Source organism: Orbicella faveolata, unplaced genomic scaffold (genome assembly GCF_042242905.1).
Source record: "Orbicella faveolata isolate gen_17 unplaced genomic scaffold, um_ofav_v1 contig_47, whole genome shotgun sequence".
Taxonomy (NCBI): Eukaryota; Metazoa; Cnidaria; class Anthozoa; order Scleractinia; family Merulinidae; genus Orbicella; species Orbicella faveolata.
The window spans coordinates 10,737,501-10,753,780 of NW_028301577.1; the positions used below are offsets into that span (position 1 = coordinate 10,737,501).

At 38.8% G+C, this 16,280-nt stretch overlaps 3 protein-coding genes across 3 annotated transcripts in view; 1 reads left to right on the plus strand and 2 right to left on the minus strand.

Annotated features, from left to right (window-relative positions):
• Positions 1 to 2,058, minus strand: part of LOC149097117 (histamine H2 receptor-like) — a 3,443-nt gene extending 1,385 nt beyond the window's left edge. The window contains exon 1 of the mRNA XM_089280022.1: positions 1 to 2,058. This exon is cut by the window's left edge and continues 1,385 nt beyond it. Coding sequence (XP_089136148.1) covers positions 975 to 1,892 — 918 coding nt within the window. The 5' untranslated portion in view covers positions 1,893 to 2,058 and the 3' untranslated portion in view covers positions 1 to 974.
• A 3,148-nt stretch (positions 2,059 to 5,206) lies between these two features.
• LOC149097118 (adenosine receptor A3-like) lies at positions 5,207 to 6,594 on the minus strand. The gene has a single exon (XM_089279925.1). It carries the CDS (start codon positions 6,471 to 6,473, stop codon positions 5,571 to 5,573), a length of 903 nt encoding a protein of 300 aa, XP_089136051.1. The 5' UTR covers positions 6,474 to 6,594; the 3' UTR covers positions 5,207 to 5,570.
• A 5,538-nt stretch (positions 6,595 to 12,132) lies between these two features.
• On the plus strand, positions 12,133 to 13,201 carry LOC110048338 (melanocortin receptor 5-like). The gene has a single exon (XM_020754122.2). It carries the CDS (start codon positions 12,142 to 12,144, stop codon positions 13,063 to 13,065), a length of 924 nt encoding a protein of 307 aa, XP_020609781.2. The 5' UTR covers positions 12,133 to 12,141; the 3' UTR covers positions 13,066 to 13,201.
• The last annotated feature ends 3,079 nt before the right edge of the window (positions 13,202 to 16,280 follow it).

A 16,280-nucleotide genomic window follows, 5' to 3' on the forward strand; every position in this document is an offset into this window, starting at 1 on the left:
GCTTGCGCTTATGCCTGCGTTTGCAACAAGTGAGAGCGAAATACCGCTCAGGCATAACACAAGCACAAGGATATTTACCACACGTGGATATGTTTGGCCGGTGAAAACACTGGATAAAGATTACCTCGCGACTAAACAGTTCGGAATGTTCGGATTATTTTGCTTGTGCTTCAATGTGTTTGCGTCCAACTTCATTTTCACTTGGGTCATCCCTATTGCTTGCGTTTGTACTTGCGCTTGTGCTTGCGTCGCTATTGAAAACCAGGCTTTACCCCATGTGAAAAGCCAATTTTGAGAAAAAATGTCCGGTACTTCGCATTGAGAAATTTCCTTCCCTTGTACTATCCAGGAATTCGATGTTACAACACCTTATTATCCAATTTCCGCCTGTATTATCTGTCAAATGGTCGCTTACGAGAGGTTAAGAACCCTAGAAATTTTCAAACTTTTAGCTCTAAAAGTGGTCGCGGCCGCTCACGAGAGGTGGTCGCCTACAAGAGGTTCCGAATATAGTATAGTGATTTGACTAGAAAACATTTGGTAGTTTGGAAAACTGGTTGTTGAGGAGAGGTGGTCGCTTACGAGAGGTGGTCGCAACCGGAGGTTCGACTGTAGTAGGTTTATTGGAGCTTTCTAAACAGTGGCTTAGCATGATAAAGTATATAAATTATAGCTTAGGCAAAGTTAATATTTCGCTTTTCAGGGCCTGTTGGCGTATCTTTCGTCGAATGTGTCCAATTTCGTTCTAATCTGCCAATTATTAAGTAAAGAAACCATCTTGTTCCTATTTGGTTTCTACTAATGCCACCTAAATGTTGTTCCTTGACTACTTAATTAAATTGTTATGTTAATGGAGTATTGCGGTGAGTAATGAATTAATTATTTTAAGTCCTCTTTCTCTCTGTGACTCTATCGTTATTTCTATATTGTACTGCGCTATTTTACTTTGCAACTTTCGATCTATACAGCTAATATTAATTAATCAGTAATAAAAGCTGTCTTAATGTGTCTTTCACTGCTTTTCTCACTTCTCTGATCTTCCAACAATACAGGATCGGGTTTAGCGATGAGTTGAAGTAGACTAATGTTAAAGTAGCTACCCAAGCCACGTCATTTCCTGTGCCACAGACATATAGCGCAAGCACAATGCCAAACGGAACATAGCAGGCAACCAATGCAAGCTGCACCCACGAAATACTAGAAACGGACTTTTTGTATCTTGCTATGTTCAGCGGAATCCCTCCTCCGTTGGCTCGTCCTTGAGCGACGTGGTTGTTTACTTGGGCTTGTTGATGTCGCACTCTGAAGTAGATTCTGGTGTAACAAAATATCGAAGTCACCAGAGAAAGGGGAACGATAATAGAGGCTAATATGAAGATGACACCGCTTCTCGAAAAGCGAATCGATCCAACCGAAGCACCGATAAGCCAGAACAAAATTATGACTACACGAACTCGCCTTAATGTTACGACATGTCTGTATCTCAGTCCCAACACAAGGGCGAGAAGTCTGTCCACACTAATTGCGGTCGACGTGAACAGAGATATTCCACACAAAATCCAACTAAGAACGTTATAAATTTCGGAGACATAGTAAGCAAAGTTCTCGTTCTCCTCGGTTATATGGTAAAGGAGGAAGGTTGCATAGAGTGGTTGTACAATAAGTCCAACACAAAGATCAGTGACCGCCAGACATCGAAAGAATAGTTTGGTCGGAGGATAAATCGACACATTATGAAGAGCAATAAGGATCAAAGCATTGCCTAGAGATGCGGTGATGGATAGAAAAATGTTCAAAGCTGAAAAAAATTCAACTATGCCAAATGGTAATTCCATAAATATTGGCGAGTATAGTTTGGTTTTGAAGTTTCCATCTTCAGTAATGTTCGCCATTGTTGTTGGGTGATCAGAAAATTGAAGTTGCTGCAAAAGAAAAAAAAAAATGCTACTTGACAGAAAACCTCGGAAAAGCTTGCTGCGTAATATCAGGCTAAGAATTTCATATGTCGCTGATATCACAACCAGTTGTTCTTAAAAACTGTTTTAGGCAATTTGTTAATTTGATGGCAATTTTTAAAGGGCCGTTTGTTTATATTTCATTAAATTTGTTCATTTGACTAGGTAACTAACATTATTTATTAAAGAGATAGACATGTCAATTGCTTGGGATTATAAGTCGATATTGTTTTAATTATAAACTAAAAGTTTAAGAAAAAGGAAGTGCAAGCTGCTGGATTGTGAAAGAACTATGATAAGCTGCAAGTTAAAAGCGAAAACCGATCGAATAGTGCCGGTAGAACAAAGGTTAAGGCAAAGAATAGGTACATGATTTTCAAGTTCCGGCTAATTTAGCTGGGAAAGTGCATTTTAAATACACAACTGAACATAATTGGACTAGACCACAAGCAGCAGCTGAAAATAGTTTGTCATCTTACCAAATAAAGTGAACTTTTTTCTTAATTTACCCTAAAACAGATTATTAAAAAGCCTGAATTGCATTCTTTAGTGCCGAGTAAGCTAAACAAGGAGGTTTTGAGGTGGTTTTTTCAAGCTCCACCGGAAGCAATAACAAATCACTGAATTTGCATATTGGTTTTAATTACCAAATATATTTAATAGGCTAATTACCCGCCTAAAAGCCTAAATAGAGCACTTCACCTGAAAGAATGACAGCGGCTTCAGATTAAAACATCTGAAAAGGAAGTAAAAACTTAAAATTTAAATTTTTTAGAATGTTTTACTCTGAGAAGGTTATAAACTTTTGATTGCATTGTACTAAGGTCTGAAATTTATATTTCCACAGATTGGACTGAGATGACTTGTTTTGCTAATTAAACTTTTTTTTTTGTCAGTTGTGTTGTTGTAAGTGAGCTCTTAATGGCTCTGTCAATTTCAATGCCGCTTATCCCCGGGCAATTTATCAGGCATTTGCCGTACTTGTTTCCGAAAAAAAAAATTGCAAAATGCTCCACGGTGGGGTTAGCTCATTGTACAAGTCGCAACAGTGAAGATTTCCGGAAGAATGCACTGCACCCTTTTCCGAAGAAATGCCCAACTCATGCCGCAAGGTCAAAATTTTACTTGTAATAAATAATTGATGATTGAATAATTTTTCACTAATTAAATGGATCTTGAACAATGCTGCAGCCACTGTCATGGTTTTTGGAAGCAATAGACCTCGGTAAAGAAACAAAAATTTGCAAATAATGCAATAACTGGCTTTCCATTCACTCGAGGAGACTTAATGCCCGTATATCTATGGCGGGTTGACCATCAGTGATAAGAAAACTTTGTAATTAGTAGGTTGCAAATAATCCGAGACGTCACCACAAAGAAAGCACCACTCCAGAGTCCTGATCCAACCCAAAGCTAACAGCTAAGTTAGTATTGGACACGTGAACAAGGGGGCATCTGTGTCTGCAAAACTCCCATCGACTTTTCTGTTCATATCACTTCGCCATGGCCATATTTATTTGCAGTGGCGAAGCGTATCGTTCGAATTGTCCTCAATTCTCCTGTCCGTTTCCCGTCTAAAAATTTTAATCACAGGTTAAATCTGATTCGAAAATTCATAAAGTTCATCAATTTTGCGATTTTCAATATCTTTGTTTTCGGTAGTCGAGTAAAGTCAAACCTGTATTAAGCGGACATCTTCGGAAAGTGCGCCAACGGCTTCAATAGATAGACACGCTCATGCGAAAATCTCCTCATTGTAGATTATTTCTGCAGTGAGGTACTGAGTGCTTGCGTCGGAAATGCAAAGAACAAATGAAAAGCATTGCCAATTTAAATTAGAACTAATCACACGGGGAAGAAATCGTTTCACCTCCACGTTGAATAACTATAGTTCGCTGCAACTGCGAAAGCCTTTAAATTAGTCCGCGGAATCACAAAAAAAGTCTAACAAGAAGCGCACGAAGGAGCAAAGGAGAGAATGAAGGGCGAATGAATGTCCCACCATACCTACAGCTTGGAAAATATACTATTTTCCAAGTTAATGCTTTACTCTTGCAAGGTCTTAATTGGTCAGGGGAAACAAATTCAATCTCTTCCTAACAAACAATTAGAGAGAAGAAAGCATAGCTGTCTTGTTACCTACATAAAAAGTGATTTGGAATCCACTGTTTGCTCTTTATTCTAGAAAGTTTCAAAAAGTCTCACTTTTAAGACTCCGTAAAAGTCTCACTTTAAGAGTCCTTAAGAGTCCTATTGTTAAGACTAAGTAAAAGTCCCAGTTTTAAGAGTCCGTCAGAAAAGTCTCACTTTGGTCAAAGAGTCCCTAACAGTCCCATTTTTAAAAAGCCTTAAAAGTCTTACCAATAAGACTCCTTAAAAGCCTTACTTTAAAGGGTCCAAAGAGTCCCATTTTTAAGACTCCGTAAAAGCTTCACTTTTAAGAGTCCGTGAGAGTCTCATTTTTAAGACGCCAAAAAAGTCTTACCAATAGGACTCCGTAAAACTCCCCCTTTAAGATTCCGTAAAATCCTTACTCTTAAGACTCCATAAAAGTCTCACTTTTAAGACTCCTTAAAAGCCTCATGCTTAAAAGAAATCCTTGTGCGTTGGCAGTCTACTTTTGTGTTGAAAGTGAGAATCGTCGATGAATTCAACCTATCATCATATGGCGGACTCGAGTGCGATTCTAAATGGAATTTTCGTTGGGAAACAAATTTATGAGCACTGTGACGCTGGTTACGTTAATGTGTGGAGATTTAGGATTTCGGTCTCATTCGGTTAAGGCAAAAATTCAAATGTATTTCTTTTGCCAAGGTATTTTGTGAGGGTTGCCTGTCATTCTGTGTTCACGTTTTAGATAGATCTCAATCTCGTTCCCAGAGTCTTCGTTCCCCTTGACCAGCGGTCGGAAAACGAGAGCTCTGGGAGCAACCATTTTGAAATAACCGAACTCTGGTGATTCTGCCCATCCAGTTTCACTGCGCAGTCTGCATCTATGGCGCATGCCTGAAATGGTTGCTCCCAGAACTCTCGTTTTCCGACCGCTGGTAAAGGGGAACAAAGACTCTGGGAATCAGTTTGGATAGATCTGGGTGATCTGACGGGTGTTCTGACATAAAATCTCTCCTTTTTTTAGCATTTGATGTGTGTGTATTTATCACCATCGTCATTAGCCCCACTTAAGTCATATTTCTCTGTGCTTTTAGAATGGTATCTTTTAGGGCTCAAAAAAGCTTTTGCTTTGCCAAAATTAGCGTCTATTAGAAGTTTAATTGAATTTTTCCGACGAACATCCCAATTTCCGCAACGCTCGTACAACGTCAGAGTCTTCGGACAAAAACTTTCCTCAGAATAAATTTTCCAGGTTCTTTTTCAGTCCGCCCCAAATTAAAAAGCTTGGTTTCCTGTCGGCGTTCTTTTACTTCTTTATTGCTCTTCTATACATCATTTAACTGCCAGTTTAAAGTTTCTTTGGATCTGAACTATAAAGCGGTAATGTTGAGCAATGCAAGGAGTGAATATGGCCATTTCATGAATTCCTTTTCTCTATTTTTACACGGCATCATTTTACCTTGCGAAGTTATGTCGACCTTTAGAGCTAATTTTGCTAATTTCTTAAAAATAGTTAAGCTGTTTGATTGTGTCTTTCACTGCTTGCTTGACCTCTGTGATCTTCCAACAATACAGGATCGGATTGAGAGATGAGTTCAATAAAACCAGAGTTACTGCGGCTTTCCGAACCAGATAACTTCTTATACCATTCTCATGTAGCACGATCATAATGGCCCACGGAATATAGCAGGCAACTAATGCCAGCTGTACCCAGAAAACGGTAGAAACGGTTCTTCTGTAGCTTGCTATGTTCATTTGAATATTTCTTCCTCTCACTTCTCCTTGGTTGACCTGGTTTTGCACTTGGTCTTGCTGACGTCGCAGTTTGAGGTGGATCCTCGTGTAACAGTAGATGGAGATTACCACTGAAAGTGCGAAGACAACTGAGGTTAATCTGGTGGCGATGCCTTGTGACCAAAGCCTGATCGTTCCAGCTGAAGTGCAAATCAACCAAAAACACGTTATAACAAAACGAACGCGCCTTAATGTTACGACATGTTTGTATCTCAGTCCCAACAACAGGGCGAGAAGTCTGTCCACACTAATTGCGGTCGATGTCAAGACAGACACACCACATAAAAGCATGCTTAAAGCCCAGACCACTTTGGAGATATAATAAAAAACATTCACGTGTATATATTTTATATCAGAGATAATATCGGCTGCGTGTAGTGGTTGAACAATAATTCCAACGCAAAGATCAGAGACCGCCAGACATCGAAAGAAAAGTTTTGTCGGAGGATGAATAGAAGAGACTTTACGAAGAATCAGAGCATTGCCCAGAGATGCGGTGACGGACAGGAAAAAGTTCAAAGCTGAAATAAAAGTTAGTATGCCTGCTTGTGGTTGACTGAATACTTGGTCCGGTTTGTATGTAAAGTTTCCATCTCCAGTAAAGTTTGCCATTGTTTTCTTAGGTGGTCAGAAAATCGAAGTCGCTGTAATTAAAGATCGTTGTTAGTTGACAAAAAACCTTGGTCAGTTTCCAGCTCTATATCAAGCTGATACTTCATATGTCGCTTATAACACATCCAGTTTCTCCTTATAACCGTTTTCATTTACGCCGCCGTTAATTTACTTTTTCAATTATAAGGGTTCGGTTGATTTGGTCTTTTGAAGTTGTCAGTTGGCCATTTTTACATTATGAAGTCATTTATTTGTCCATGCTGTAAAGTGGTGGGTAAGTAGCTAGCCTGAAGATTAACAAGAAGCATTTCGAGTTGTTAGATTAGAAAGAATTGAAATTAAAATGTTACAAAAGATCGAAAGTTGAATAGTAGAGGTAAAACAAAGACGGTAAGGTGTGGGGGGTTCTAGTATATTTGGCGGCGAAATGTGTTATATTTAACTTTTATTTCGCAAGTGTTTTTTGGATTAAACTGCAGGCAGCAGCTGAAAATAGCTTGTCATCTTACCAAATTTGATAAACCTATTTTTTAAACATCCCCTATAAAAGATACTTATGGCTTTAAAAAAAAAATTAAATTACAAAAGCTTAAATGTTTCTTAGAAAAGGTTTTGATGCGTTTTTTTTAGAGAACACGATAACGCACGTACAGGTGCCCTTAATGCTGTTGTGCTAAAAATTGTATGTTTCTGAAGTTAATCCTTCACTGTGTCAACTGAGGGCAATTACACAACTCGCCTCGTAATGTGTGAACGACTTAGCGGCGCTTCCATGATTATAAGCTGAAACCGAGGGTGGCCGGGTGGTCCGTGAAAAATAAAATGAACATCAAGCCAGTTTCATATTTCTTTTTCAGTCTACCATATTTACGTTATGGCACGTCTTTTGTTAAAATGTACATAGCTTGTACTAATGTAGTGGAGCATTAAGTTTCTACGTGCATTTCAAAACTTGCTCCGCAATTTTTATTTTTTCTGAGTCAGTCTAAGTAGTTATGACAAAAAGGGCATGTTTCTGACATGACTCCTTTATTTCGTCAACAAAAAACCATTAGACAAGTTTCCCTCGTCCTTTGTGAGTGATAGTCAACTGAGCGGCACATCAAGTCTCCGGAGAAATTTGACAACGGAGGCTTCACTCTGAAAACACATCAAATGTCTTCCGTCCACGCTACGCTGTAGATTGGACGGGGACTCGATGATTATTTGCTCAAACCGAGGGCGGCCAAGCTGTTTGTAAAAGAAACAAACGTGAGTCATGAGAATGATACGCCTGTTATATTTGAAAACTAATTGTTTTTTTTTTCCTGACAACGGTTTAAATTGTATCAAGTATGCCATTAGACAAATGGAAAGGATGGGGAATCCAGAACGAATCCAGAACCTCGCGGTTCTATTAGCCTCCACTGAGGCAGAAACTATATACTATTGTCACCTTTAATTGTTATATATCCATCTTTTTTTCTTTTTTTTTTTTATGTTAATATTGTTATTTCAAAATGTAACTGCAAAATTAAGTTTAGTTGAAGTTGAAGTTGACTAGCAAGCGTGTCTTAACTTTCACGAGAAGCGATAGGAATAAGTTGCGCTTATCCCTTGCTCATTTTTGAACCAAATTTGTACAATCACTTACCTCGGCCCCAGGGTTTCAGACGCTTGATGGAGTATTCAGGTGGAAAAGAACGTGGACACGAGATTGCACCACTTTTAAATATACAGGGGAAGAATACCAAGCCACTGCAGTTCTTACATAATAAATATAATAATAATAATAATAATAATAATAATAATAATAATAATACTAATGAGGAGTGTTTATTGTGACAAAAACTAGAGCTACGCTTTACAAAATGCTATAATATTTACATAATTTGATGTCTGTTAAACCTGTAAAACATGTTTCCGTATCTAATCATGATATCATGGTTACTACAACTAATACTAATACTACTATCATCATCATAATAATAATACTGATAATAATGCTGGTGGTAGGGGTCTTATCCAATTAGAAGCCTCTTACAAAACAACCACGATAGGGCTCGATACATACCTAAAGAACACTGATGATGCCCTAATCGAACTAGTGCAAGAACATGATGGCAGAAAGAAATTGTACTCTATACAAAGGCAAGCAGAACAATTCAAACAAGAACTAGACCTAACAATACCAGATAAACAAGCAGAAGAAACAACTACCAAATATGCAAAGAGAACCAAACAAATGGCACGAAATAAGACCCAAGAAAAATTAACAAAGCAGTGGGAGGACAAAGCCCTACATGGAAGATACCCAAAGAGAATAAAGGAAGCAGATGTTGACCACCACAAAACCAACCAGTGGCTCAAAAGCAGTGGACTGAAGGCAGAAACGGAAGGATTCATAATCGCAGCCCAAGACCAAAGCCTAGCTACCAGATCATACCACGCCAGCATTATCAAAGACGGTACTAGCCCCCTATGCAGGATGTGTAACAAATACGACGAAACAATTGACCATATCGTGTCTGGGTGTCCTGAACTTGCGAAAACAGAATATACCTAAAGACACAATAAAGCATCCGCGTATATACATTGGAAAGTCTGTCACAACAATAATATAAAGACATCAGAAAAGTGGTATGACCATGAGCCGGAAACAGTTACAGAAAACGAGGATATCACGATATTGTGGGACACGCCAATATACACAGACAGGAAAATAACAGCCACCAGACCCGATCTAGTGATTAAAGACCACAAAACGAAAACCTGTAAATTTATTGACATGGCAGTACCATCAGACAGAAACACATCCGTGATAGTCACTGAAAAACTATCCAAATATAAGGACTTGGAAATCGAAACAAGCCGAATGTGGGCATGAGAACGGAAACGATACCCATTTATCATTGGAGCACTTGGAGCTATCAAAAAGGGACTAGAAACTTATCTTGGAAGAATTCCCGGCCAATTAAGTATCAGTGAACTACAAAAGATAACCTTGCTAGGTACAGCACACATTTTGAGGAGGGTGCTATCAAGTTAAAAACTAGCTATCCCCTAGGTCCCCAGGACCATGGTATGGTCTCGGCCCTAACGACTCTAAGCAAGCATTACGTGAGGACGATAATAATAATAATAATAATAATAATAATAATAATAATAATAATAATAATAATGATAATAAAAAATGAAATGTGGGGTTGCATCCCTTCTTCGTGCCGAAACGTTCTGTTTTCGCTTGCGTCCATGAGGGACAGGATCTAAGTCCAACTAAAGATTAAGGGGTTAACCCTGCAATGAACTTGCAACCCATCCAGGAGGGGGGTGGGGGTAGTTATCCTCTAAGAGCTTCATGCTGCAGAAACCATGGACATCCTGATGAGCCATTAGCTTGGAAGTCAACTGGTATTTAAACACGAGTGGGAAAGAATCTGGAAAGAGCGTGCTCAAAGGAGCTCACTACTAGTGAGACTGGGGAAAACACGTTCGTTTTCTTCTCGTGTCGCCCATTGTACGCGTTTGTGAGGCTCACGCACGCCATTGGCGCCCACTATATCGCGCATCCAGCTTCTAACATTTGGCGAACTGAATAACAGACTGTTTCGAAGTGTATCTCAACAAGGATTATTTGGAGTGCTAACGTCTCAAAAAAAACGAAGCAAGATTATGGTCCTGGTTTTCACCGTCATGTCATCCAAAATAAAAATAGGTACGCAAAGGGTACATGTGTGGGATATATAACTCTTTTGCATTAACGGACACGAGCCGATGACAATAGTGTGGCATACCACAGGTATCCCACACAAAAATCGTAGCCCCTCAATAAATAAGTCATGAACGTGGGATATGATAGATGATTGATATATAAACAATCCCGCCAAGATTTAGGTCCTGCAGTTCATTCGTGCGTAATTCGGAGAAGTGCTTCACCCAAATTCACAGAGCTTTGTATGGAGACGCCATGTTGGTGCCCATCCAAATGGGCACCAACACGGCGGCCGTGAAGTAACTTAAACATCTCAAACTGATTTTTATCATTGAAACGAAACTTTGTTATTCTAGAACGTTAATAATCTACTCGAGTTATTACTCGTTATTGTAATTACTCTATAAGATTCAAATACAAGTTGATATAAATATACAGGTTTTGTAGAATAGGTGTTACCTAAAATAACTTACATAACATGAATAAAATACGTGGAATCGAAAACAAAAGAACAGGCAAATACAAAAATAACGTGCAAAAAAATATAATAAAATGAAAGAGACAAATTAACATGATGAATTAGCTGATTTAAAGCAGGCTTTTTCCCAATTGATGTACATAGCTTCTTTAATTTTACCTGACACTTTGTGGCGGTAGAGTCCAGAATGGTGAAAGACGCCGCAGAACAAGGGTTACAGCATTCCTCTGAAGCCTGTTGTTTCGGTGTTTTCAAGAAATTAAAACATTATTCATCAACAAATTAATATGATCTCGTTACCATTAATCGCTCCTACTTGTGGAGCCGTCGTTGGAATATGGTGAAAACCGTTAGTACGTTCACCACCGGCCCATGAAAATTTGACCGTGTTAACAGGGTGGCCGTACCATCGATCGTCGAAGGGTCAAACCTCATGACTGATCTAAATCGAGTGACCTCTTAACACATATATCATGATATGATTCCACTTCCAAGCAACTGTTCTCTAATAAGCATTCAAAATGCAGATATACTGAATTTAACCAAAAAAAAAATGATACTTGAATCAATGTATGAAATATTAACAACTGGGAAAACACTTGATCTTACTGCATGACTCATTGCTTGTTTTACATATAAATTTTAAAACACCTACATACGTACATGTATTTCATATTTTATTAATTATTAGATAAGTAATCGTAGTTAGGTGTCTCCAATTAGTAAACATTGTATGCTAGCGACTTCGACACGTTAATAAAGTTCTTATCTTATCTTATCTTATCTTATCTTATCTTATCTTATCTTTTCTTAGCATAACTAGTTTAAGCTGCCGTATAAGCGGGCTAAAATGATAGAGGATTATAAAGGTTGGGATTTGAGAATGTCGCTGTTGGCCATAGCAACGGGGTAGCCGCATTAACGAGGTTTTCTGATAAGAAGATGTGTGGGCCTTTCGCCGGGACAAAGAAATGGCCGTAATAACGAGGTGATCGTAAGGCGTGGTTCCACTTATTTTCAACTGTTATATTAATTGATAAACCATAACTCAAAATGCGCCCCTTTGTTTCCTTCACCTGTGGGGTACCGAAGTTGTTCGTTCTCACTTACATGAGGTTCTTTTTACCCATTATCTCATACTCTCTCGACAGGCGAAAATAGCGCACAATCTCGATTAATCTTTTCATTTCTTTAACATTGTGGAAATTAACGCGAGGCAATGTTGACAAATAACTCAAAGCAACTGGCGTATCTATCCTGACGATCTCTTTTCAGCACAAATATGACTTCGTAATCCAATTAGTCTCCCGTAATGTTTTTAAACATTATAATTATATACACCCAGTCGCGCAAAACAGCTATGACGCTCAATTGGTTGTGTCATAAGCGACATATTAAATTCTCAGTGAGATAGGAGGCTGCAAGATGTCCAAGGCTACGTTTTTCAACAACTGATTAGATGCGTTCCATAATAACTTCAATTTTCACCACCAAGAACAATGGCGAACATTAATGGTGACGGCAATTTCACAAGCAGACTGAACCAAGTACTCAGCGCATCAATACTAGGAACACTTGCCTATATTTCAGCCTTCGACATTTTTCTATCCATCACTGCATGTCTGGGAAATACTCTGATTCCCGTTTCTCTACGTAAAGCCACTTCTGTTCATCCTCCGACCAAACTTCTCTTTCGATGTCTGGCGGTCACTGATCTTGGAGTTGGCCTTATCGTGCAACCACTATATGCAACCCTCATTATGTCTCCCTTGATAAAGATGAACGAGATATTTATGATAAGCCGAGTTCGTGTTGCCCAAAGCTGGATTTTTTGTGGAGTATCTATCTTAACGTCGGCCGCAATTAGCGTGGACAGACTTCTCGCCCTGTTGTTGGGACTGAGATACAGACATATAGTAACATTAAGGCGAGTCCGTGTAGTTATAATTTGTTTTTGGTTTATTGGTGTTTCTCTTGGATCAACCCGCATTCCCAGAAGCGATGTCGCCCTCAAAGCTGCCTCTACCCTCGTTTCCCTTCCTCTGGTAATTTCGATTTTTTGCTACACAAGGATTTTCTTCAAATTACGACATCAACAAGCCCAAGTACAAAGCCATGTCCCTCAAGTACAAGCAAACGAACGAGAGATTCCAGTGAACGTAGTAAGATACAACAAATCAGTTTCTAGCATATTGTGGGTGCAGTTAGTATTAGTTGCCTGCTATGCTCCTTGGGGCATTGCCGTTGTGCTATCTGTCAGCGGAATAGAAAATATTGAGTCATGGCTAGTTACACTGACTCTGGCCTACTTTAACTCATCTCTAAACCCGATCTTGTATTGTTGGAAGATCAGAGCAGTGAGACAAGCAGTGAGAGACACGATAAGACAGCTTAGCTGTTTAAGTTTTTTTTTAAATAATTAGCTGTACAAATCAAAATAAGCTGCAAAGAAAAATAACACAGGCTAGAAATAACGAAAGAAAAGAGGATTTTAGGTACGTTTATTTGTTACAAGCTGCAATTTGTTACAAGCTGCAATGCTGAGACAGTTTAATTAAACCTTACATTGATTATTTGAATATTTAACACAATATTACCGTTGTTTCATTTTAAGCTCATTATTCAAAGCCTTAAAAGCAATATTTAGCTCCCAGTGGGGAGAGGAAAATTAATCGCTTGGCTCAAGAGACCATATAAAAGCAAGGAGTATCAGGGGGATAGTTTTCCATTGCCAGTTTTCATGTGACGTCAACATATGTTTTATTCCCATCAAATCTAAGAGTAATAACGTTTCTCACGTTTTTAAACATATACTTTAGCAGGAAGTGTCGAGAAAATTAAAGTTACAAAACTAAAATATTTAATCACAGTGTGGCTTCAAATCTAACCCTCTATAACGAAAAGACGTCTGATAGGAGCTTGTATTTACAGTTGCCGTATTATTAGTAATAGTAATTGGACCGAGTGGAGTACAATTCAGGGAGTAATCGCGCGAGTAATTTCGAAATCGAACGAGCGCGAAACGCGAGGCCGATTTACAATTACGAGTACGATTACTCCCTGAATTGTACGACACTAGGTCCAATTACCAATTAATCACATGTATAACAAATTCGGAATGAAAATGTCTTTTGAGAACTTCTTTCGAGCGAAACGTCTACAGCGCTTTTCATAAGTTTTGGAAACTGTAGGAAACATTCCGAAGGAAGCCATTAAAGTGCGCGAATCACCTGGGTATCCAATTACTAGTATCCAGTTACAAAAAGTTCAAATTGGATAACTGTATTGGACACCCACGTGATTGCGCGCCGATTATGTGGCAAATAGGCGCGCGGAGAACCAATCACGATCGAGAATTTTGTTATAGATACGATTAATAATGGTAATAGGACTGAGTGGAGTCCAATTCGGTCTGTAATCATACGAGTGATTAACAAAATCGGACGACCGCGAAGCGGGAGGTCGATTTGTTAATCACAACAATTACAATTTCCCATGACCATGATTTGAAAAATATCATAATTTTAAAATATCATAATTGAGAATATGGGAATAGCTTGCAAAATGGCTGTCAAGTTTCTTTCAAAACAGTCACCGGAAACTAAACCTCCACAATTTTACAAAGTCAATCTGTTGAATTGGCTACTATAGAGACTGTAATCAATGTTGTGATTGGTGGATTTAGTGGAGAGGACTTAAAATAATTGGCTCATGTAACTGTCCGATTACAGGTGTCCGATCACAGCCAACTGTTCGATTACGTTGTCGGATTATAACTTTGCAGATAAATTAGAGCAAAATACACCAGTTTATGAACCAATCACATTTGAGGAAATTGTAATTGTTATGATTAATAATGGTAATAAGACTGAGTGGAGTTCAATTCGGTCTGAAGTCATAGGAGTGATTAACAAAATCGGACGACCGCGAAGCGGGAGTCCGATTTGTTAATCATGAGTATGATTACAGACTGAATTGGACGACGCGAAGCCCTGTTACCAGTTAATCAAAACTATGACAAAATTCGAGAAACGAACAAACCATCGATTGAGCGCTGAATGATTAAACGTCGTTATGAATGCTGAAAAACACAGCAGTTTACTCAATAAGTGCACCGCAACAGAGCGCGCAAAATGACGCGCACTGTCCAATTACAAGCATGACGCGTACACTGTCCAATTAATGCTAAAATCGGGCTGCTGGTAGCCAATCACGTTCGAGAATTTTGTTATAGTTTTGATTAAAAGTGAAATCGGTCTTTTTTTCGAGAAAAAAAAAAGGGATTAATTGTGCTTGTAAACAGATCGGACTTTTCCTAATTTCCACCCGTGGCTGCAGCAGCCCCTCGTGGAAGTTACTTAAAACTCCGATCTGTTCACAAGCACAATTAATCCCTAATTAATTGTCGCTCGAACAGACCGATTTTCTATACTAATGACTTAATTGTGCAACAGACATGTAGAAATTCTTTGACACTATATGTACAAGTTACTTGCGTACGACGAAATGAAGAACACAACCCTGATGCAAACTGGAGTGAGATTTTGCCGGCCGGCCTTGAAAAAATTGGCCTCCTCACAGCAGGGGTGAAAACAAATGACATCATCGCAAAGCACGTGTACACGGGACTATTTCGGTTTTCCGATCTTTTGCTCGTTTGTAGTTATGATTCGAGACAGTGCAAATCAACACAAACGTGATACGTTTCGTCGGGATGCGAGATGACGTGCTCTTGTTACCCAACTAGTTCAATTATTTATTCTGTTCATGAACACGGACGGCTTTGAATCGACTTGGCCTGGGGATGTTAACAGTAGAAACAGCTATATTTCACTGACTGTATTTTGATTGCATTTATTGATTAGTTCCAGTGGCAAAACGTCCGGTGAATCGATAGAAAAGTATTCTGAAGCCAAGATCTATAGGACTAAGCCTGAACCAAGGAACTGCAGTGTAATTCTATTTCTGCAAGTGAATATATGAAAGATCATATATTTGAGCTGCGGAGAAAGATATGAAGATATGACTGACCATCGCCGAGTCATATACACAACTTAAGCAGTTGTGAAATTAAAGCCTGAAAAAAAAAACCAAAAAGTTCAAGCCTGAACGGGAGTCGAACCCATGACCTCTGCGATACCGGTGCAGTGCTCTAACAACTGAGCTATCAAGCACACTAGAAGCTGATCATGTTTGAACACGATCAGCTCCCAGTTGGCTTGATAGCTCAGTTGGTAGAGCACTGCACCGGTATCGCAGAGGTCATGGGTTCGACTCCCGTTCAGGCCTGAATTTTTTTCAAGCTTTAATTTCACAACTGCTTAAGTTGTGTATATGACTCGGCGATTGTCAGTCATGTCTTCAATTCTATTTCTATTCATCAGTGGATGCAAACGTCTGATTTATTTTTTCAGCATACTCAATATTTCTTCAGCTTACTAGTTATACACAGAAATGAAGGATTTTAATGGCAGAGTTGAAAAATATAGACTTATTTTAATTGCCAAATTGAGAAACTATTTTCAGTTGTAATATTTTTCATTAAACATAACTAACCATACGCCCCTTCGTTTATTTCAACTGTGTCTACCACAGTTTTTATTCGTTCTCACTTGCATTTTATTCTTTTTACGCATTA